General features: G+C 41.9%; 3 protein-coding genes across 8 annotated transcripts in view; 2 read left to right on the top strand and 1 right to left on the bottom strand.

The window, feature by feature from the left end:
* The window catches only part of LOC108658398 (kunitz-type serine protease inhibitor 7), a 192,817-nt gene extending 186,763 nt beyond the window's left edge, over window positions 1-6,054 (top strand). The window contains exon 3 of the mRNA XM_018111070.3: window positions 6,038-6,054. The gene's annotated coding sequence lies outside the window, so the exon portion shown is untranslated. The remainder of the gene's footprint in view (window positions 1-6,037) is intronic.
* Hipk (Homeodomain interacting protein kinase) overlaps window positions 1-24,018 on the top strand; it is a 126,342-nt gene that overhangs the window by 43,066 nt on the left and 59,258 nt on the right. The window lies entirely within an intron of this gene.
* Window positions 1-24,018, bottom strand: part of klar (klarsicht) — a 135,327-nt gene that overhangs the window by 86,829 nt on the left and 24,480 nt on the right. For 5 of the 6 annotated variants that reach the window (XM_089259969.1, XM_030384070.2, XM_089259971.1 and 2 more), the window contains exons 2-5: window positions 15,695-15,813; window positions 7,138-8,087; window positions 5,493-5,783; window positions 5,153-5,314 (exon numbers count right to left, since the gene is read on the bottom strand). In XM_089259969.1, coding sequence (XP_089116095.1) covers window positions 5,153-5,314; window positions 5,493-5,783; window positions 7,138-7,719 — 1,035 coding nt within the window. In that variant the 5' untranslated portion in view covers window positions 7,720-8,087; window positions 15,695-15,813. The remainder of the gene's footprint in view (window positions 1-5,152; window positions 5,315-5,492; window positions 5,784-7,137; window positions 8,088-15,694; window positions 15,814-24,018) is intronic. The other variant, XM_089259970.1, reaches the window with a different exon arrangement.

Raw genomic sequence — 24,018 nt, 5'->3', positions numbered from 1 at the left:
CGAAATTTATTTTATTGTAAACTTTTTCTTCTCAGTTTTCATGGATTTTGATTGGCATTTCGATTGGGCCACAGTTATCGAGCTTTAGTTTCGATTTCCTTCATTTGGAGCTTGAAAATTTTCGGCTGAAATATTTTCGATTGCGGTTCGCCTTTGTTGTGCTATTTTTTATATTTTTTCCCGCATGCGGCTGGAAAATGTAATTATGACAGTCATAAATTTTATTTGACTTGGACCTGGACTGAAAATCGCCATCGGTACGTGTGGAGCTCGGGCTCGATGACGAAATCTCCGTCGATCTATGCTCGCCAATGACGTGAGTTCGTTCGATCGCGCTCATGTCGGGTCGGGGCGGCCCAGCCTCATCAGCTGGGGTTTTGGGCGCGACTCTGGGGCTTTGTTGTCTGTGGTAATGACTTCATTTCGGTGCCTCGTGTTGTCGTCATCTCGCATTTGTTATTGGCTTTGAATGAACTCCGTCTGCATTGTTATGGTCACACACACACACACACACATACACACACATGCATTTTATGTATGGCTCATGAAAATTTGTCGGTTACTTTGATAGATTGTTATGATTTTTTCTCTAATTTCGTGGTGGCTGTTGTTTTTCTTGGGGGTGTTCCCTTGTTATTTTTACGTTTACATTTTCGTTTTCGTTTTCGTTTTAGTTTTTAGCTTACAATGTTTTCATTTTGTTAATTATCGACTTTAATTGTTAATTTAAATCACGAAACGGCCGAAATGAGATTAACAATAGCGAAAAGTGAAACTCGACTTCAGCTCGTGTCAACTCCCCCTCCACCTCCCCCACTTGATAATCTGTCCACATCGCCGGCCCGTCTCCTGATCTTGAAATGCTCTTATGAGTTGTGGGCGTGTTTGCCAAACAGTGTCAAGCCAAGCCAAGCCAAGTCAAGGAGAAAGGCTTTCTCGAGCTGCGATTGGATTGGCATTCGATTTGTTTTCATTTGCCAAAACTCAAATTGAATTGTTTTCATAAATTTCTTTGCCGCTTGAGTTGATCCAAGTGGATGACAGAGATGAAATGTGTTCACAATAGAAAACAAGGTTGTCAGGTGTGTGAAGGCCTAATAACTCGGCAGTTAAGCAGATGGATAGCTAGCTAATAAAGTCAGTTAATGGCTAGGAAGACGAATAGAGTTTCAATTTTAGACACATGTCTTCAATATATTATCGATAATAATTAAGAGTTGCCAAATAGCTTAAAGCTTGCAACAAATCCTCAAACTGTTGTTGCCAAATATTAAATTTAAGCCATTTTGAAATATTTAGCAAATCAACTTTATTATACAATGCCTAATTGAGCAGGCATAGAGTCGATTATTATTTATATGAACTGCATTGGCAATCGCAGCAACGTTTAATGGAAAGTTGATTTTAAGGTTCATTTGCTGGGCCAAACGAAAGCGCAGCGAAATCAACAGATTTTTATGGCTAATTCGGCAATGTTTTATTGCTCGGCTGGCGCATATACTGGACCGCGGGCAGCTCCACTGGGGCTGCGGCTACTTGATTGCCGCAGCTCTAACTTATTGGGCGAAAGGTTTAGTTCCAGAAATTGTTATGCAAATCGAGTGCTGAGATTGCGGAGGACATCGACGACGGCGACGGCGACGGCAACGAGAGCAACAATGGTCAGTGGGTAGAATTGGACAAACAACTGGCGAACAAACCGATCCAAATCGAATTGGCGGCGACTTTAAATTATGGCCGCCATAAAGCCCGAGCTAGCGACTAACTCGGGCACTTCCTGGGCGCCCCAAAACTGGAATCCGGCAATGCACAACCCGCATAATCAATTGTCATTGTCATTAGGTTAGAGCGTTTTGGCTATGGCTCGCATTGGCTGCGCTCTGGCAAGGCTTTGGCATGGCCAATACCGGCGAGCCACCTTCACTTTTCTTGTGGAGACTGGCTGAAAAACGCAAAACTATGCAGTGCCGCATACCCTGTAAGCAAAAGATGCATAGCTGGAGCCATTGACACTCTATGCGTCTGTAAACGTGAATCGTATATATATAGGATATCTTCTAGTCTAAGAGATGGTTTGCTGTTGATCTGCAGTGAACTATTCGACAGTCAACTCACTTATGAAAGACTGTGTTATTGGGTATCTTATAGTCTATCAAACTCTAAGAGGTGTTTTCGGTAGGGTATCTATTTCGAGTAAGTCCTAAGAAGAATTATTGTGCACACAACTGCGACTGTAAATCGTAGACGTTAATAATCAAGGAGTATCCCGTAGTCTGGCATATGCTATACATTTGGTTTATGAATTTAATGAGTCTACGGTTTTTTTTTTTTGTTGTATAAAAGCAAAAGTAGCTCCAGCACCTAGACACTTTAATAGATATCCAAGTAAATTACAGGGTATTTTAAGGTACAGTCAACATTTCTTACTGATTTTTTTTAGAGTTTATGTACGTTTTCGTAAAATTTGCATACATTTACTGATATTAACAGTTTCCCTACATTATTCCTAGGGTATCTCCCAGCCTAGCAGCTCACTCACCCACTGTTCACTTTGGGCCATTGCGCATTTGGCCATTTTTGGAGCTGGGCCTTAACAGAGACATCCTTGTTAAGCTGACACGCGCAACATGCGCTCGTTGCAACCAGAACGCAGCGTGGCAAAGTTTTCAATTAATATTTGGAAAGTTCGCATTTGGCAGTTGCAGTGATACCCAAGGGGGCAGGCAGCCCAAGCCTGGACTCCCAAGTCCCCCACTCGAGTGCGTTGGGGGCTTGTTATGGGCGCAGAGGAGCAGCAGCAGCTGGCCCGCATCCATGAATTCATATTTGAGAGATAATCAGCCGCTGGCTGACAAATATGTATACCCTGGCTGAGTAGGCAGAAAGAGAGGGTATGCCCACAGGGAGAGCTTGCTTCACGAATTCATACTATTCCGATATAAACTCTCAAAAGATGTAGAATATTCTCTTTCCTCCTCTCTATAGCCTCTCTAGCAATAGCTCCTCATATACCAATCAGAACTCTAGCTGATACAGGGCATCTGCTAGTCCATCACTCCACTCTTATACTCCCATGCCTTTCCATTCGCCAATGGCTGCAGTAAGTGGAGTCCAAAGCGAATGCATCCTCCGTATTGACAACTGCTCCAGCTGCAGGTGAGGATGGGGCAGCTGGCGAAGTGGGGGCTGCAGGAGGTAGGCGTTGGTGGACGGGGAGAGGGAGCTGCTGCTGCTGAGACAACAACAATCGACAGAGACAAACGCCTAACAACTTATTGAAAATATGTTTAACCATTTTCGGGCAATTGACATTTCGGCTGCCGCCTCAAGAGCTCCCCTCTGTCTGCTCCCCACCCTTGCAGGCTCCACCCTGCCCACCTCTAGTTGCCAATCGACGACGTGACAAAACAATTGTCGTAAATCAGTGGGCCAAAACGGAGGCGATGCACCGAAGCTGCAAGCTGATTGCGATTTTCGATTTTCGATTTTGTTTTTGTTTGTTGTTTCCTTTGCGAATGCAACAAACAAACATATTTTGTCCAACAGTTCGCATTGTTATTGTTTGCTGTTTGCTTGTTGTTTGTTGTCTGTTGCTGTTCACTTTCATTTGGCTCGTGGCTCGAATGCCAACAGCTGCGGGTGGGAACTGCAATCCACATGCATCATTTCAGCTGGATAAAGGGGATCAGATCGAGACCTGCTGAATTCCGCTTAAGCGGAATGCTCAATTAGCGAGAAAATGTAAAATAAACAGGAGCGAATAAAAGGCATTGTTATGCAACACGTTGATAAACATAATGGGAAAAGCAAAGAAAATATTTGAGAAATTTTCTAGGAAAGCGATTCAAGCTGAGATTCAAATGGGAGCAATCGAGGATTGACTAAGTGAAGATTAAATGTGGGAAAATTGTGGATTACAGTTGAGGCAGACAGGTGGAAATGTAGAAGAATGTATTCTTTTCTGATTTGATTCTGATTTTTAGCTACAAAATGCAAAACTTTCTTATATAAAGCTTCCTCCCTCTCCCTCACTACCTCACTCCTCTCTCTCTCACTCAGTCAGCTATCACATTATCCAGACAGCTGTCTGAAGCTGTCATGGTCATGTTCAATCAGCACCGAAAATGTTGCACAGCCAAGCCAAGCCAAGTCAAGCCAAGCCCCCAAGGCTAAGCAGAAATTGCAGCTCTTCCGTCTTAGATTTGTGTGCGCGGCTGCCCCCTCAGTCCCCATCTGAGACTAAATAACTCACATAGTTTTTCACAGGCCTCGTTCATTGCATAATTTACATCTACTATATATATTTTACATACATACATATGTATATGTATGTATACATAGATAGATAATAATCCCCCTACCAAAAAGACATTAAACAAAACTTGGGAAGGTGTTGCAATTACACTGACGTCCGCTTCTGCAGTCTGAGCTTCAAGCTTTGGGCTCTATCAGACACAGACAATAGCAGCAGCAGCAGCAGCAGCAACGATTGTAAGCTTTTTTTTTTATATTTTCTTAGCAATTTTCACTTTTTAGTACAATAAATGAAAATGAAAACAAGCCAACATTGTCTAAGGTTTACATTTTGAGAGGAAGTCGTTGCAGTTCGGAGGACGGGGATCTCAATCATCGCCTCAGTTACACAACCTGGCCGAGACTCAATGGCCAAGTAGCTGCCGCATGTGGCACAAAGTCAAAGTCATTGCAAATGAAAAGCAAAATGAAATGCGTGTAATTTTTCTATTCACTTCGTTACACTTTTACCTACGATTAGTATCTCGGCGTTTTTTTTTTCGGACTTGTTTTTCGTCTTGTTATCAACTGTATGTATCTCTCTTCCTCTCTCTCCCTCTCTTGCTCGCTTTGAAGGTTTTTCTCTGAACTTTGAAAGTTTAATTTATTGGTCTTTATATTATAAACAGCAGCATTTTATGAGAAAATTGCCCGAAAAATTCAAACGGGTCCAATTACCATGGCTTACGCAACACCATATTTTTTATGATTTAAAAACTCAATTAATAATTAAAATTAATTATTTCCAGCGATTTCTACGACTCAACTCTTGGCAACATGCCTCTGCCTCACGCATGTTGCGGCAACATTTGCGCCTGAGCTTAGGCAACATGTTTAGAGTACAGGAAAATTAACTTACCGAGTGTACTGCTAGATGGCGCTGCAGCTCCGAATTACAATACAGCGTCAATTCCGATATGGTTGGCGCATTTTCCAATTTATTCTCCATGTCGCGTAGCCAGCGACGCAATTCCTTGGGATCCTCGCACAAGCCCTCCGGCCGCTGTGTTTCATCCAAAATCTATAAACAATAAGAATATATTAAATATATAATAATATTAAATAGACGAATGCAGTTTAGCTGATTTTTAGTACAAGTAGGTGTGAAACTTTGCTAAGCAGTGAACTGCTCAAGTTCATTTTAGTACTCATACAAATTACAGCCACTCAACGCTAGGTGGCGTCTGCTCTCTACTCACATGCAACTGACTGCCCGTAAATTTAGACTCGCGTGACATTGGCTGCGCCTCCTCAATCTCAAACCGTGCCTCTTTGCACGTATCGAGCAGGTTTGTGTCCATAATATAGTTATAGTTCGTTTGTATGGCCGCCCAGAGGTCGTCTTTGCCCGACGAGCCGAGTCCCAAGGTGGCGCTGCTGTGCAGACTGGTCGAGCTGCTGTGGCTGTGGCCGCTGCCCCACGAATAACGGTGCATTTTGTTGCTATTGTTGCCGCCGGAGCACTTGCTACTGCTGCTCTGTGAGTTTTTCTGCAACGAGAGAGAAAGAGATGGATTCAATGTGCTTGTTAATAAATGAGTAATTTGAGCTGCCAAATATAGACGCGATAATATGCTTAGCCATTTTCGGAGCCAACTTCTTCGGCCTGCCTCCCTCACCCCAACATCTGCCTGACAATGCTCCACATTGCAAAGCGCGCGCAATTAATTGATGAATTTTTATTTGTGCGCGCAACAATCAGGAGAAAATTTCTCATTTACACAGCTTCGCCGTCGGCTTACACACAAATCGAAATGAAATGGAATTTCAAACGTAATTTGATGGAATGACGCGAAATTAATTGCATTGAATAATCGACAGCGGCTGCAGCGCAATCTTCTACTCTTCGACTCATCGCCGCAGTCCCTGAATGATTCGCTAGACAGCTCAGCTTGTAAAATTGTAATCCGCTTTCCGCTTCGCTCAAGAATGCGAATCAAATCGATAAATCATACAATTGCCAAATGGCACAATCGATGTTCGATTCATTTGCAAGGCATGCGAATATGGAGCGTGTGACTCTTGGGAGCTGAGCAAAGTCGTTGAGGGAGCATAAGAAATGCTCATAGAACAATGAATTTGAATACATTTTGATGTATAACATATCCATGGTTTAGTTTACTTTTAGTTATTTTGTCTAAACCCACTTTAGTTAATCTAATACAAAATTTGAAATAGAGATTCTAGCTATTAAAACTCACAGAGAAGACTTTATTTATGCAAACTGATTCTTACTGTCAAAACTTGTTTAAATTTACCATTAAAATTATTGCCACCTCTCTCTCTCTCGCTCACTCTGCCTCTCTCTCCCTCTATTATATTTAACGTTTCTATTGTATAATAAATTAATTCCCTTCATTCCACTACAAACACTCTCCTTAAGTGGAACGTTTTGGCATATGAAAAAACATGCATACATATGTATATAGCAATTTATGAACCGTTATATATACGCCTCTCCCCCCTCTCCCTCTCTCTCTAACACATTTCGCTCGCATGCTAATAACGAAATTAAAATTGATTAATAATTTATTAAAAGCAATTTCCGTTGACGCTGGCGACAAGAACGAGCTCAAGAATTCATATTCTAACGGCAACATGTCATTGAAGCCATGCCATGACCAGCTCCTGCCCCCCCTCCTCTCTGTCTAACCCACCTGATCCACCTGCACAGTCAGCGCGAACCAGCTCAACTAGTTGGCGTGCGGAGCACAGCATATGAGGAGAGGGGGGAGCGAGAGCGAGGGATAGGCGCCAGGCACACAAACATTTAACGCTCAATTGCAAATTTATGCACGCAGCATAAACGACTCGCTCAGAGTCTCCCACCTGGTCCCCACTCACCTTGAGGCTGTTGTAGGGCCGCTCCAGATGCAGCTTGGCTTGGATGACATCACGTCGCTCCTGCTGCAGCTCGTCCGCTGGCAGCGAGGTCATCGATTGTGATATTTTCATATCGTTGCCGGCGGCACCGCCGATCACACCTGCGCCTGCACCACCCGCACCACCACCACCTGCACCACAACCAATCACATCCAGCATGTTGAGCTTTTGCTTTTGTTTTCTTAGCGAGCTGCTGCGGCTGCTGCTCGCTGATTTCGTTGCGGATTTGGTGGTGCGTGGATTGGTGGCGCCCACTGCTGGCATGACAAATGCAACCACATCCTCCAATCTCAATATGGTTGCTGTTGCCGTTTCTATCGTCTCTGTTGCTGTTGTTGTTGTTGTTGTTGTGTTAGTTATGTCAGTGCTTCCGTTGCTGCACTTCATTGTGATGGCCGCTTTATCAGTCTCTTGGTTGCTAAATGACGTCTCCTCTGTGGCCACGCCCGTGTCCATTGCCACCGCCACCGTCACCGCCTCTGCTTCAATCTCCACCTCATCCATCTCGTCTGCTCGATTTCGCGTTGCTGTGGCAGCTTCCATAGTGTGGCGCTAATTGTTTTTGGTTCCGATTTCCATGTGTTTGTTAATTTAATTAATTTGCTTAAAATCTGCTTTGAATCGTGTTTCGTTGTTGTTAGTGTTGTTGCTGTTGCTGCTGCTTTTGTAGCTGGACTTCAAAATGCATAAATTTGCATGTCTGCCATCGCTGGGCGTTCCATTCGTTTCATGCCATGCGTTCCGTTCCGCTGTGCTGCTCCGACCTTTACGTAGCTTTATCTGTTTTCGACTCAGTTCCAGTTCCTGGCGGGATTTTTAATTCGTTTTTCCGTTCGTTTGCTTTTCATGCAAAACTCTTTTCGTTATTTTCTTGATAAAAAGAAAAAATCACAATTTAATCGTGAATTTCACTGTAATTAAAAGAGAGAGAGAGAGGGAAAAAGAAAAAAACGCGTTTAACGCGAATTAGTCCAAAGCACTTTGAATCGCATCAATTATGCTAAATACAAGTTTCAAATGAATATATGTGTGTATGCATATAGAGTTGACCATAAATTAACCAACTGATGAAGCTGCTTTGCCTGACGAGGAAGTCAGAGATCAGTGAGCAAGCTTAACAAACAAAATCTGCGATTGAGTGTATGAGAAGCGCATACAAGAGTGGGATATAGAGAAGGAGGGAAATAAGGAGAGAGCAAGAGAAGTAGATTAGTAGAAGGAACACCAGTTGGAGCGAGAGAAACAGTAACAGACAGAGATAGTGAGAGAGAAAAAACTATAGAAGAATGAAGTATGAATTGTGACTGCCTAGTATTCCCACATATTCTAGTTCCTTTAATGCTCACACTCTAAGAAACTAAATGGAATTATGAAACATCAGCGGCTATAAAAAATCTTGTCTCTCTTAGAGATATTCTCGCAGTGATATTAACCACTCACATAATCAAATATTTGAATTCGTGCATCAGATTGCAGCACTGGACCAATCTTAAATGGCTGCAGAAATTAGCAATTGCCAAGCGACTGCGATATCTGCTTGATCGGCAGACAAAGGAACCGACGATTGCCAGCGCTGTTGGCCATATATCGTATGTCATATGTGAACTTATGGCTCACATAACACCCACGCAACAATGCTAACTGTAAACAGCAATTAAAGCCGACTCCGATTGACAACTACATAATTACAGTGGAAGGCCAACGACTCGAACGCCCAAAATGAGAATGAAGCTGGAATATTACTTCATTCCGAAAGAAACAAACAAACGCTCGCTCAGCTGACCAAAGGGGGCGCCGGGGGTGTGGACGGGGGTGGTCCGTCTGTCTGCCTGTCTGTCTGTCGGCCAAAACAATGAACACGATTCTAATCGGGAGCAATCAAATTTTCATACGAAATTAGTCGCGAAAACACTTGTGGGCCATATTCGTATGCAAATCAAGCCAAAGCACGTTTAGGCCAACTCCGACTCGCTCCAAAATTGGCTGCAAGCGTTTATTTAGCCACTTAAGATACCACGAAACAGCAGCCAGTTATAATAGTAAAAAAAAAGCGGCAGCAACTGCTAAAAACAACAAACAGGAACAACAATTACGCATATGTAGGAAGTGCAATACGGAGTGAACGTATGAGATACCCTGTAAGTGGGAGAGTAAGAGTGAGAGAAGGGAGAGAGAGAGAGTATGAGAGATAGAGGGAAGGATTGACAGCTACATATAAAGAGAGAGAGAGAGAGAGAGAGAGAGAGCGAGAGAAATAAAAAAGAATGAAATGAGAGAGGTATATATGTAGCTGTAGAGCGAGAGAGAGAGAGAGAGAGAGAGAGGGAGAGAGAGAGAGAGAGAGAGAGAGAGAGAGAGAGGGAGAGATAGAGAGAGAGAGAGAGAGAGGGAGAGAGAGAGAGAGAGAGGGGAGAGAGAGAGAGAGATGATTATGGAGAGATAAAAACGAAGATCAATTGACTAAATTAAGCATCCAGAAATATACAACCCAAATATACCCTGTAGAGGCAATGGCAAAGGGGTTTCCCAGTGAAAACCGAAAACAATCGCAGTGATCCACACACACTCACATACACACACACATGCACACCCCATAAGGGGGCGGAAGGCGTAAAGTTGTTGGCAACTGTCTGGACAGCGAGTCGAGTGGGTGGCTGCTGCTGCTGTTGTTGCTGCTGCTCTTGGTGGTGGTGGTGGTGGTGGTGGGGCTGAAGGGGCGTGCCGCGACACACAAATCGACGTTAAAAGCAGTAAATAACGTTTGCCAGCCATTATAATTGTTGAGAGCCACAAAAGAAGCAAAAAACACAGGAGTTTTGCCCGCGGCTCAAGTCGAGAGACCGCGGGGCCAATTTAAAAAAAAAAAAGAAAAAAGGCCTCGACTTGCACTTTTCGCAGTTGGTTTTTGATTTTGGCGGTTCTTGTGGTTTGTTCGTGAAAGCGAAACTTTAACTTACGGCCAAAGGCGGCCTACACATTGCCAGTGCAATGGGCAAATGAATTGGCCAAGGCAATGGCCAACGTCGCTGAGCGAATCATATAAATAGATAAACACATGCACATACATATACATAAATACGTACGTATATATAGATATGTATATGTATGTATATATACACATATTTCTTTATGGCTTTGAGCCATGCGCTGCTCGGCACTTCTTAGCCAGGCTTTTAGACTTTAACTTTACTTTTAACAGCTCGCCAAACACTTTGGCTTAGTCACTCGCAAAATAGTCAAGAGTGAGTGTCCCCCGGTCTCTTTCCCTCTCTTTCTAGTCATGCAAATTTAGCTATTTGCATTGCATAGAGGGGGGAGGGAAAAGGGAAATATATCCGTCGCTGGCCTCTTCACACTGCATTTCGGTTTTAGCCCTGTCCAGGCCATGACTCATTGAAAAACAATCATAATTTTATGGCTTGGCTTAAAGTGCTTCTGCACATTTACATTTCGGACGTTATATAAGGGGCCCATTACCTAATCGCATAATTAATATGCCAGTGAATCGCCGAAGCTAGCGATTGCTATACAGAATCTGAAGATGCGAGAGATAGGCAAAAAGTGTTGAAATTGATTTGGCCAAAAGCAGAAATGACGAAAGCTTAAAAAGAGATTCCAACAGAATTCTGCTCATATAAGTTTTATATGTATTGCAAGTCTAATGCTCACGACTCGTACAGAGAAATAGATATAGTATATCACGATATCACAAAATATATACATAGTATTATTAGTATTAACTTATAAATCTGATTAATTTGATGATCTGTGATTAGTCTAGCTACTACTACTACATCAATAGAGTAGCTCTTCCACTCTTCCTGCTCTTTTAGTTAAATAGCCTTTCTATCCATCAATAGACTCAACAGACTCTTCACAAATTTAATGGACTCACTTTCGACTCCAGTGCTTAGCCAGCTTGATTTGCTTATGTTCAAGTTAAGTGGAATCAATCAGCGCTGAAAACAACTTAATTAGTGTTGTAAAACATAATTTATGGCTAATGTGACAAGCCACAAATCAAGCTATGCAAATTTGAGCCGCAGCCGAAGCCAAAGCCAAAGCTGAGGATGAGCTGGGCACAAAGGTGATTTAACCTAATGCCCTCTTCACAATAGCAAAGGCGGAAAGGGAGAGCGAGACGGAGAGATGCACCTGCTATACGACGTTACGTAACACTGGCAAGGCACTGGACGGACGCAGCAATAGATGCGGTAATAAACGACTTAATTCCAGGAAAAGTTTGCTTTCGGAGCGCCCAAAGTTTATGCCAAACATGTTTTTTAAGACACATGGAGAAGCAGAAGAGGAAGAAGCAGCAAGCAGCAAGCAACGCACACACGCGCTCGCAATTAATAAACAAAGAGATAAACCAAAAGGGCGGCAGAAGGCGCGAGGGGGACAAGAGACAAGAGACACACATGAAAGATGACAACAAATATTTGGCTACACACAAAAGCCACAAAGCGCGACGAAAACGAAGTCAAGAAAAGCCTTTGAAAAACTAAATTACAGAAGAGTTGTGGTCTCCATATAGGGGGGTATGCATTGTATATATACTCTATATGCATAACACAAAGATCAGCTCATAAATCTGCCAAAACATTTTAAGGCACACAACAAATGCGTTCACAATAGAACTCACAATGGCCACGTAAATTGAATTGGAAATGAAAACAAACTTTCGTTTTCTTTTTTTTTTTCAAGCAAGATCTTTTATCTCCTGTTGTATTATCTAATATGTACATTCCAGCGGATATACAGCACTATGTTAATACCATATAGAATCTCTAGTTCCTCTGCTGCTGCTGCAAACGTTCTCACGCAAATTACTCACATAATGGACAGCCTTTGTGTGCGGGCACTGCCATGGACTTGACTCAACTGGGGCAACTTTTGGACGCTCGTGTCTTGTACAGTTAAGATTAGATAAGAGCTGAAAAAGAACGAAAATAACCAAGTGAATTCGCCATCGAATTCAATCAATCTGCCCGCAGCTCGCCAATATATTTAGTAAACAGTCTATATATAAAGCTCTTACTACTTTCATACTGCTTGAACTTATCACAGTTTGAACTAATGAAGCAATTGAGTCACAGAACTATTGCTGAGCGATAAACAACTATAAACGATAAACACAAACACCACTGCTACATACCCTGTATGAGATGACAGATAAGCAGGAACAGGAAAGCAAGCAAGCTATGTCATATATTGTATATGATAGCTTATTATACCATTCACTTGGACAGAACAGAATCTTATTATTTCATTATACATAGCTCAACTCTTTATTAAATCAAAATCTTCAATCTTCGACACACTTCAATTCACACTTATAGAAACGTCACACGTCGCGTGACGAAATGTGCATACCCCACTGTAGCAAATTTATAAATAGCCATGACTAAGCCTTAATAGTATTTCAGTTAAAACTAGACAAAACGACGACGACGACGACGACGACGACGAATCGTTGAGGTCGACAACAGATGACGACAATTTATGACAAACGTAGCTTGGACCACATTCCACAGGCTGTTCGAAAAAGATATACATATATCGATACCTACATATATATATATATAGATGTATATATGTATATATTGCATAAATTATCATTCTATCTGTGGTAATTCTTCCAAGAAACGTTTGCGACGCATTTGGCCAGCTTTGACCAACTGAATCAAGTTGGCCGCGAGGCAGCATGCCATAAATTGTTAGCCAGTTGCAGCAGCAGGCAGCAAGCAAGCAAGCAACAACAACACTGGCAACAGGCAATGCAACACCTAATGAATTGTTAACTGCCTGGCAACATGTTGGCCACAGTTGGGCACACACGTGAAGCTTTTGTCGTTGGTTATTGCCAAATGGCCAAATTGCAGGCAATGCGCCAATGACAATAACAATAACCATATTGACTTGTATAAAGCAACAAACAAAACAACAACAACCGCAATATACACGATTCCAAATGCCGTCCACTCAAAGGAAACCTTTTGCCAACTAACTGTAAGGCAAGGGGGGAGGTAGGGAGGCTAGTTACAGGGTATTTTTTAGTGGGTTCAAGCGGCATGTCAACCTCAGCCACAAAGCGACCACAAACAGACAACAACAACAACGACGACGACGACGACGACAACTTGTGGCCCACCTAGATAACCAGAGCAGCAAGCCAGCAACTGCGGCAGAGGCAGCAGGGGCCGGGGCAGCCAACAAAGACAATGAATTGTTAATTTTTTTGCTTTTGCTATTTGTGGTCGCTCGAGCTAGTTTTTGGTCAGCAATCGCAATGAGCCTGAAGAGGAGAAGAAAGGGTATGAAGCAGCAGCAGCAGCAGCAGAAGTGGGAAGCAGAAGGTGACAGCAGGAGTATGCTCTTAAATAGCAGGGTATCGAATCGACTAATGAAATGAGAAATCCCCTATAGCAGCATAAAAAGGACCAGAATGAAGAACGGAGAAGGAATTCTGTAAAGTCAACTCTGAAGAGCAGCGAACGATGAGCAAGTAAATGAGAGGAGACTAGAAGGAACATGACAATATGTGGAACAGTCGGCTGTAAATTTATGAAAATGGAACAGCAGATGCTATAAGGCATAGCTTAAGAGGGAAGATAATGGCAATGAAACAGAGAAGTTTAGAATGGAAAGAAACATATTGAATAGTAAACAGAGTCAAGTCAACAATTGCATTTGCCTATACTCTATTCTCTCTACTCTAGTCCAACTCAAACTACCCCATGTGTCAACCCACTCACACTCCAGGGTATCTCGGCAAAAAGAAGAAAAACATGTGCCAAATGTCAACTGAAAATGAAAACATTGCGAATTCTTAAGCCCACAGACATTCGTGGCCTGCCTAGCCGCCCGCCCTGCCACACATGCAGCAACATGCCAAAAGGCAGCCACCGAGCCAAAGGGGAGACTTGCAGACTGTACAGATATTTGTAGCCATAAAGGTGGGAGGTGGGTGGCTGGCCGACGTTATATGGCGACATGGAGCAAGCAAAGCCACAGCAGGAGCGCGGCACCAGGAGGAGAGGGCGGGCATCAGCAAGCAGCAGAAACAAAAGGCGCGCATTTTGCTCTTTCTCGATTTTTTTTTGCTTAGTCTGATAGCTGTTAGCTGTTGGCGCAGAGCAATTAGAGAATTGGCCCCATGGCAAACCCACATGTAGCAGCGGAAAAACGAAAGTTATCGAGCAGCGTGGACAAATGTTGAACACATGCAAACAGACGCCCCAAAACGAGCACCTGACTACTGCAGTCAACACACCCCCTCCCGCTTCCTCCCCCATCCCAATCTTTTTGCTAACTGCCTGCTAATCGGCAAGTTTTTCTTTTTTTTTTGTGTGTGTTTTGTTCAACTCGGCTGTCCAGCCGAAGCAAATTTGTCTTTACAATTTATAAACACATTTTTGGGGTTCCACATGCTCCACTCATGATAAATGTGTCGTGTTTTCGTGGTTCGAACAAGTTGCCATTTATTCTCGAGTCTATTTAAAAATGAACTAGGAAAAACCAGCTAGTGAGCAGCTCCTCCCAATTGGGGGCAGCAGTTTGGCCACAGATCAGCCACGCCCCGCCACGCTGTCTGTCCGAAAGGGAAGTCGTTTGTTATGAACCGACGACAGGTGGCGCGGCTGTAAACAACTCCCGAAACTAAGTCCAAAACAAGCTACCAAATTAGCGCTCTCTGCGCAGGCGGGCATAAATTATGGCACAGAAAACGAGCGACAGAGCTGATTAGCCTACTGCTGGAATGTCTCCATCTCCGTTCCGAATGGGGGCCGGCTGGAAAATGGGATTGGGTAAGCCTGAGAGGGAGTTGAGTAACAATTGACTTGACGTCGACTTGGCAGTTTCTAAAGAAATGACAAATGTGTGGAACAGCATTGTTATCTACTTAGAAGAGGAAGAGTTGGAGGTGGCGGGAAATAAGTAGATAGAAAGGTAGGTAGATGTAGAGGTGAATGTAGAAAGGCGAGATAAAAGAGAGAGAATATAGAGGGAGATATGTTAAACAGAACAGAGATAAATTGAACAGAAATAGATATGAGACGAGTTGAATGAAGTCCAGAAGAAAGCGATAGAAAGAGAGAGAAAGCAAACACTCCATAGCACATTGAATTCCAGAGGATCTTCCCTTAGGAAGAAAGATTGAGCTGTACATAGGAGAAGACAGAAAGGGAAATGAACTCGAATAGTAAAAGAATGATATAGAGATGAATCAGAGTAACATGAGTCGAATCTCATCTCAACTGCAGCTCTTTCTGTTCCCCAATACACACACACACACACTCTCTCTCTCGGCTCCACTAGCCCCATTGGCGTTGCCTTGACCCAAATACCCAGTTAACAGCATTTTCGGTTAACCCATTTCAATGTCAAGTGCATTGTGCATCAATGCAAACACCATTATCGTGTTGGCCATTAGCTGGCTGGCTGGCTAACTGAGCCCCATTGTTGCCACGGACAAGCTGTATTAAAAACAAATTACAAAGTTAACCAAACTCACATTAACTCCAAAAGTGTGAAAAGTGACCAAAATGTGGTTGTTGCTGCAATCGATGTTGTTGTTGCTGTTGTTGGCTCCACTCCAAAGCAAATGTTGTCGGTTGCCTTTCAATTCACTTTCTGCAATGAGAAAAGCGTGAAATGCGTGTTAAAACGATGGAAAATGGCAAACAAATATGCATAGATTATGTGGAAATGTGCGCAAAAGATGAAAATCGAATGGAGCGGAAGCAAGCTGAGCCCAAATGACAACAAATGTAAATTGTTCACGTGATTTTATTAGCACTTGAGCCTGAGCCATGCCAATTGCATAAGCCAGCCAATTGCAGCAGCCAGCCGGGCTGGCAAAAGGCAAAGACTGAGCCATAAACTGGGGAAAACTTTTACCCATTGGCTGCGTCAACATTTGTTTAGCAACATTTTTATGGCAACCTTTCGCTCGAATGATAAATCAACCTCAATCTCCCGATTCCAACTCCCACAACAACAACAACAACAATAACGAAAATAAACATAATTCCTCAAAAGAAAACGTCGCACGACATTTGCCTGCCGCTAAATAATTTCCATTGCTTTAGTTTAAAGTTTTCCTCGGTTTTTCCTCTCGTTGTGGGCGTTTCTTTCGGGAGGAGCAGCAGGGGGAGGGGAATGCAAAGCTCAGCTTAACTCCGTTGGCCATAACAATTCATTATCATTAATTATATTTGCACTCCAGCATGAAAAATGCCCAGCGAGTCGATTAAATTGAAAACAATTTGCCCGCAAATTTCAATATTTCTTTCGTCGTTAGCCGTTAGGCCGAAAAAAAAAATGAAGAAAAGCACCGAAAACAAAACCCAAAATCGACCCCAAAAATATGGCCCATAAAGCATCAGCGGGCCAGAAATCAGCAACAACTCGCCAATAACAATTTATTGGCCATATTAACCCCAGCGAACTCTCTCACTTGTCGGCGATCGCAGGGGGCGTGCAGCAGGCGGTGCTTGGGGGGCGTGCAACTGCAACGGGGCCAACGCGATCGATGCGAGTTGTGAAAATATCATTTACGGCCAATTTGTAAAGCCAAAAAAAAATCCTACGATGACAGACAGAACTGCAACACGAATCTTAGATACCCTGATTTATAAGAAAGTTACATCCACGAAGGATTTTTAAGAAATGTACTATTGATATTTGAGATGGCATAGGAGAGAGTTTTGTATGATTTTTAAGAGTTTATAGTCGATTAATAACATATTGATATATCAAGATATTCATCATATCATAGTATGATATAGAATCATGGTATTTTTATCGTGATTTAGATGTAAGGATAAGGGACAAGGGGAGTATTAGTCCTATAATATGCTAGAGCACTGCATACATTAGAATATAGTATGGAATACTCTTGGTATAGTATCATCAGACATCAAAGTATATGTAGAGAAAGATGCGCATTATGTCAAGCCATAAAAATCGTAATAAAAACTTAAATAACAATTCAGCTGAATAATAAAAATGCAAAAATCATACTAAAAACGCTATTTAGATCTAAATTGATTTGATTGTTGCAGCTCAAAGCCAAGAAATAGTTGTAATGCCCATTGCTCAAATGGCCAATAAAAAAAACTGAAATCCCAGCGAAATTTTGCACGAACAACGCGCTGGCAAAACAAATCAACGTCGATTTACTCTGGCAACACCAACCAATGCCCTGTCTCTGTCTAGCCCCTTCTCTCTCTCTCTTTCTGGCTCTGTCTATCTAGCCTTAGCACTCTCGCTTTAGTTGGCCGCGCGCGCCGTGGTCAAGTTGAAGTCGGAAATGGGCACAATCGCCATCGCCGTCGATCGTCAGCGGTCAAACAGCAATTGGCCAAAGTTGGCTGCCAACCCGTAATGGCCAATTCGACGACGTCAACATCTTCGGGCGATAATTGGCTCCCTTTCCCAGCCAAGTTAACATTATGATTGGGGGAGGCTAAAGGCAGCAAGACTCTAAGAGAGAATCTCAACAATCTCAACAACTATTCTCAGCTTACATATATCAATTTATATATGCATTCCGCAGGTCTCAGCGCTTACAGATTTCGCATGAAAGATTTGATGTATGCGGGTAATATAAAAGATCGTGGGCTGTACAGTGCGTGTGTGGGAAACTCAGTTGTGTGTGGCATTCAATAGCTCTCAGGGGGCTTTTCAATCATTTCACTACTGAAGGCGTCAAAATAGCTCTTGCCTCGAAATTGGCCATTAAAAAGAGATTAGCCAGAAGATTGAATATAAATTGGCAATTGAATACAAATTGTAAATCAATTACCAAAACTTAGCTTAATAAATATATTAATAATATTTTATTTGGCATTAATATAATATTATTCATAATTGTAGTTGCAATAGTCCCCAGTAGATCCACTATTATCCACTACACATCTGTTAGGGTCTACCAAATACTGTTTGCCTAAATTCTAAGCACTTTGCACCTTCCCGATCTCAGCCAAGCAGCAATTCCCCTTCACCTACTGCATAATCAGCTCTCGGCTTTCACAGGCACAGCAACATTCGAGGCAAGCAAATGCAACCTCATATCGCTCAGCTAAGCTTTTGCGTACAAGCAAACAAAACGAAATTCAAGCCGTTCGCTGACTGCAGCAGAACGCGGAACCAAACTCGACAATGGCAGAATGTTCGCTCTGAGCCAGTATCAAGTGTGAGCGAAAAGAAATTAAATGTGTGTGTGTGTGTTTTTTTTTTTTTTTTGGCTGCCTGAGCACAAACAAATAAAGCCGAGCAACAACAGCTCGACTGACTGACATATAAGACTTGGGCATCATCAAAAAGCTGACAGACTGACAAATAAAACCTGGATATCAAGAAGACTCTCACGCCAGGTGTGAGGTGGACGTCAGGTGAGGGAAATGAATATGTTATTTCATGGTCAGTTAAAGAGCATGCAAAAAGCCAAAAGGCAATCTGGTAAAAGGAAATGCCAAAAGTGCGCTAATGAAAGTGAAAAGCGTCAAGAAGAAAAGTCAAAGCGTTGTCGATTTCGGCCCACTTGTCGTCGCTAGCAGCAGCAGCAGCAGTTGCAGCAGCAGCGCCAGAAAAAAATGCATTCGAAATGCAGTAGAAAGTGAAATGCGTTGGCAACACAAATGAAATGAAATAAAAACAACTTACAACAACAACAACAACAGCAGCAACAATATAAAAACCAATGCAAGAGCCAAAACAGCAAATGAGCCAAAAGATGCTGGAGAGATACGAGCAGCAACAGAGCCGAGGCAGAGGCAGGGCAGGACAGGCTACTGGGCGGTGGGGAAGAGACATTGTTAGTTGGGCAACTCTCTCACATGACCTTGTTACATTGCATTGAATCGCGCATGCGATATGCGAATTCTGTGACTGCTTTTGCCTTCAGCGCAGCCGAGGAGCACATAATCAAGAAATATTTGAGATTCACTTTCAGGAAAGAGCGCAGCGACGTGCGGGGGACACTCGCAGAAGACGCAACGCAACTAACAGGCCAAACGAAAGTCCAAAGCATAATAACAATGCACATGAGTGCGCATCGGTGAGTGCACGACTAGCATATGCCCTGCAAGCAATATGTGAAGCTTGTTGCTCTAATCAATATCAAAGAGGTTTCTCTAACTGATACAAAGAACTGCTAGAGTTCAGTTAATATATCTACTCTAGTTTCTCAAACGCCACTCTGCATATTCTATACACATTCAAGTTGCATACCCTCTCAATCACTTTCAATGCCTACAGGGTATACGAGCTATAGACAACTCATAGATAAAATATCTGTGGACTTCTCATTGACGAGTCTTGAAGTTGCAGTTGCAACTGAAGTGTGTGTGTGTGTGTGTGTCGTCGGCAGATGTGTGGGCTGCAGAAGCAAATGAAATGCCACAGATTCGTTTGATAAAATGGCAGGCGACAAGTTGAGAAAGAAAAAGTGACTCAGCGAGTGCCGGAGTAAAAGAGAGCGACGAGCGAGCGAGTGAGATAGGCAGCCAAACAGTAGTCAGCCCCTCCTTACGCCTCCCTCAACCCTCTCTCTCTCTCTTCGTATAGCTGTCAATGGAGCCATAGATAAATCTTTGAGTTGTCATTGCGGCGGTGGAATGTTTTTTCTTTCTTTCTTCATTTGATGAAGACAATAGTAAATGGCTAGCGGAAGATCTCAAGAGAAAAGCAAGAGTTGGATATTAAGAGGCACACAAAGAGAGAGAGAGAGAGAGAGAGAGAGAGAGAGAGAGAGAGAGCTCGTCATATTAGGCGCATAATTGGGCCACGGCAAACGCATTGAAATGTCTGTAATTGATATGTTTACAGCTTTATTAACGATGCCACCACAGTTGGGTTTTCGCTACTTTTGCTTGATTCAATTAAAATCACACCATGCTGTGCGTGTGCGTGTGTGTGTGTCAAGTTATAGAGACATGCAACAATTAGATGACTGATTTGTTTGGCATCAAAAACACTTTCGATTTCTTTGTGGCCATCAAGTAAGCCACATATGGCCGAGCAGATAAACAAGTCGAATCGCTAGCTTATCTAAAATTGCATCAAATGGGAGTTTACTTATCAAGCTTGAACTGCAATTTAAATTTAACAATAAGTTTTAGATTTAAGTTTGACGTCTTACGACTTTCCAAAATTGTTTGATAGAGTAGAGCTGCAAGACTTTCAAGTGCCTGACTCGAAGTTACACAGAGTATTCCAAGTATATTTAAGAAGTATTTTATCCTTGATATTTTTGTAACTCTCCTTAAATAAATTTACTCATTTATTTTTATACATTTTAAACTTCAACTCAGCATCTAAAACACTCTCCGCTAAAAAAGAAATCCAGTTTGTTTCCTTGAAAATTAAACGCATAACATTTTTTTTTTGTAGGTCGACTGATTACGTAAGAGTCCTCGTCAAGGCGTGTGAGCCATAAACTGGACGCGTAAACAACAATTTAGCTGGGTAGCTGATTGATTGAATGATGGATGGATGGAGCAGTCACAGTCCGCACTCTAGGCAGACGCACACAATTGGGTTGGCAGGGCAGGAACAGGATAGGAGATGGCAGACTTGAGCCAGTTGTTGGAATTCGGCTAATGGCATCGGCGAGATGTTTCTCTAATTGTACAACGTTTGCCGATTGTCGCGGCTTCTTTTTGCTTACTTTTACTTCAAACACAGCCAACATGCCGGTCGATGTTTCCTGTGCCACAAGACACAAACTGCAATTGCAACAACAACAACCACAACAACAACAACAACAGCAACGTAACAACCTCGACATGCACATTGAACACAGTATTTTCTTTAATGATTAATTGACTTTTGCACTGGTAGAAACGAAATAAAAAACGTACAAGAAATAAAAACACGTTCGATCTTTGTTTTATCTGCGCTGGAAAATTGCCTTTTAATTTCCCGCTTAACGCCATTTTCTTCTCCCATTTCGTTTTCAATATTTATTCATTTGCAAATGCGTGTCTAGTGCATGGCTACATATGTATCTCTTTTCGGCTGCATAGATAGAGATACATCTCTGCATATGAGAGTGAGTGTGTCTGTGTGTGTGTGTCTGTGTGTTTGGGCATTGTTTATGACGTTTTATCTGGTGTGTCGGCGCGGCGCAGCTCGGCTCGGCTTTCGTTCGTGTGATTAATTTATTGTTCAATACAATTGCGTATGAATTATTGAGATACCGGTCAGAAAATGACATGCAACAGGCCGACATCGCCTCAGGTGGCCAACGAAAGATCTCGCATTGTATACCAACCCGGTCAGGCCAGCTGGCCACACTCAGGGGGCAAAAAAAAACTGCACCAAAAATATTCATATTGTTGTTGTTGTTGTTGTTGTAAGTATCTAGCAGATATATGCAAGCTTGCACTCGCTCGCACTCGCACTTTCACATTGAACCCTGACTTAAAAAAAAAGGCACTGGGCCAGGTGAAACGTGCCAATGAGCCTGGCCTTCGACTCAAATGCAGCTAATCTCTAATAATCATAGGGGTTAAGCTTCATCTGATTGGGCCGAGCACATGCGAACAGCTGGAAAAGCTGTGTGAATAGAAAATCCTAAGCTACCAAATAATTTGGTCGATCTTAAGAGAGAGGGAGAGACAGAGACAGAGAGAGAGAGAGAGTGACAGAAGGGAAATTGGTAATAGGCAAATGCAATTTATAAGAAATGCAATGATCTCTAACAGAGAATTTATTCACAGGAAATACTTTCTAGAAATGAATTGAAATTGAGTTACCGGAATTTCAATAAAAAAGTTCAATAAATATAGTTTAGATCCACAACAATAAATCAAGAAACCGGAACATATCTCTTTCATCATCGACTGCAAACTTTACTCCCATTTGCCGTCACTTTTCATAGTAGTAGCATCGATTACTACACTGTGATTATAGAGTAGTTACACCATAAGATTATAAGTGTATAAAGACTAGACTTCAAAGCTGTGAAACCAAGACTTGGATTAGTCTTTGTTAAAGCTATAACTGAATATATGACTCAGCTGAACCACCACAACTTTAATCAAGTTGTATACAAAAACTAAAACTCTGGAGTTAAGGCTCATGCTAATTAAAGTGGAACCGGTAATCAGACTACTAAATAATAAAAACTTAGGAAGTACAAATTTTATAGTCCAAGTCAGAGTTTTATAAATAGAATCTGATGATTTATGTAGTTAGAATCAATACATTTCATTCCAACAACATTTATTTATATTTTGAGCCTATATGAAAGTTATTTAGCTCAGTTCAGTGAAATGCTAAGGCAGCAAGGGTACGCTTAACCTATATATTGTACAATCCCTATATACATATACCAACATTTATATATCATAGTTTCAACCCTACTTCCTCCATTGTCTTCCTCTTCTATTATCTAATATCTAAAACTTTGTTGAATTTTAAGCACTTGAAACAAATTTCAATTGCATCCTAATTAAATGAGGCTAATCTGCCAGACGAATCTCCAACATTTAAATAACGCTCGCTAGCCAAACGAAAGCGAAACCTAAACAGGAACAGCAGTCTGTTTGTCTGTCTGGCTGCCTGCTACTGCTACTAGATACGTGTAGCATGTGGCATTTCTCCTAAAAGCAAACTGAATGTCAATGCGCCGTTGCTGGCCTCCCTGGCACTGTCAACGTTTGGCGTTGGCTCTTTATGGTCTTCTAACATGCAAACTTTGCCTTTGGCTTTGGCTTTGGCCAAAATAAAAAAATTCGCGGTCATCGCGTGCCACAGCTAAGTTTAGATGGCGCCGCCTCGCTTTTGGCCTAAGGCAAACAGTTAGAGTTGTATTTGCTGTATTTGCTTCTTGTTGTTGTTGCAGTTACCCCTAAATTAGTTGAACAAAAGTCGTAAACATTTGCTTTTGCATTTTAATTAGACAGCACTTGTGAATGTCGGGAAATTGTGGGCGGTCTTTTCTCAATGATAAATATTCCAAACTTTACTCCACGTGAAACTTTAACACGTTATTATTACAACAACAACAACAACAATAATAATAATCAAACAAGCAAAATGTTTGTCTACATATGTTTAATATTTTACCCGATGGTATTTGGGATATTTTGTTGTTGTTGTTGTTGTTGTTCGGTTTTGATATAGCGTGTCGATGCAACGTTCAACGACCGGGCGCCAGGTGGCGTTTCTCTGCAATTTGCATTGTTAATTGTCAAGTAATTAAGCTAACGAAATATTCATAAATGAAAAGAAAGAGAAACAACTATTCCAAGTGGCATGCCTGCAAGACTCCAATTGGAATTGCAATTGAAAGTTGAAGTTATTATAAGCATTTGCTAATGACAGTTAAACAAGGCCCAAAAAGAAGTTGATTGAAAGTGAAAATGCAATCAAATAGTAAATACGAAAAACATATGAATTCATATTTAAGGCCAAAACACTTTGATTTTACTAATCAACGCTGATTGGCAGCAAGCGCTATATAATGACATGGCGAATTAATAATGAAGTGGAAATCAGAGATTTACAAATAATCGCAGTCTTACTTTAAAGTTAGATTAAGGGGAGGAAGCAGTTAAAGGAGAAGAAATTTTTAGGTGCTCAGAAATCGAGACTATGATAATACAAATATAGCTCAGCAAGTTAAACTGAGAACGGAATGAGATGGAATGGAACGTATAATGAAACAGAGTGGATCGTTGAGTTTCCTACATTCCTAAGAAATCTCAAGTGACCCTCAATCTGTGAAGCTGTGAGCTCACTCTGAGCAACAGCAAAGCAATTAGGAGCAGATTAGATAAACGGAAAAGAGAATGAAGGGAATAAAATGAAAGAGTTTCGTTTATT

This window comes from Drosophila navojoa, chromosome 4, assembly GCF_054131105.1.
Source record: "Drosophila navojoa isolate 15081-1374.11 chromosome 4, UAZ_NAV_1.0, whole genome shotgun sequence".
Taxonomy (NCBI): Eukaryota; Metazoa; Arthropoda; class Insecta; order Diptera; family Drosophilidae; genus Drosophila; species Drosophila navojoa.
This window is presented reverse-complemented; position numbering and strand designations above follow the sequence as displayed.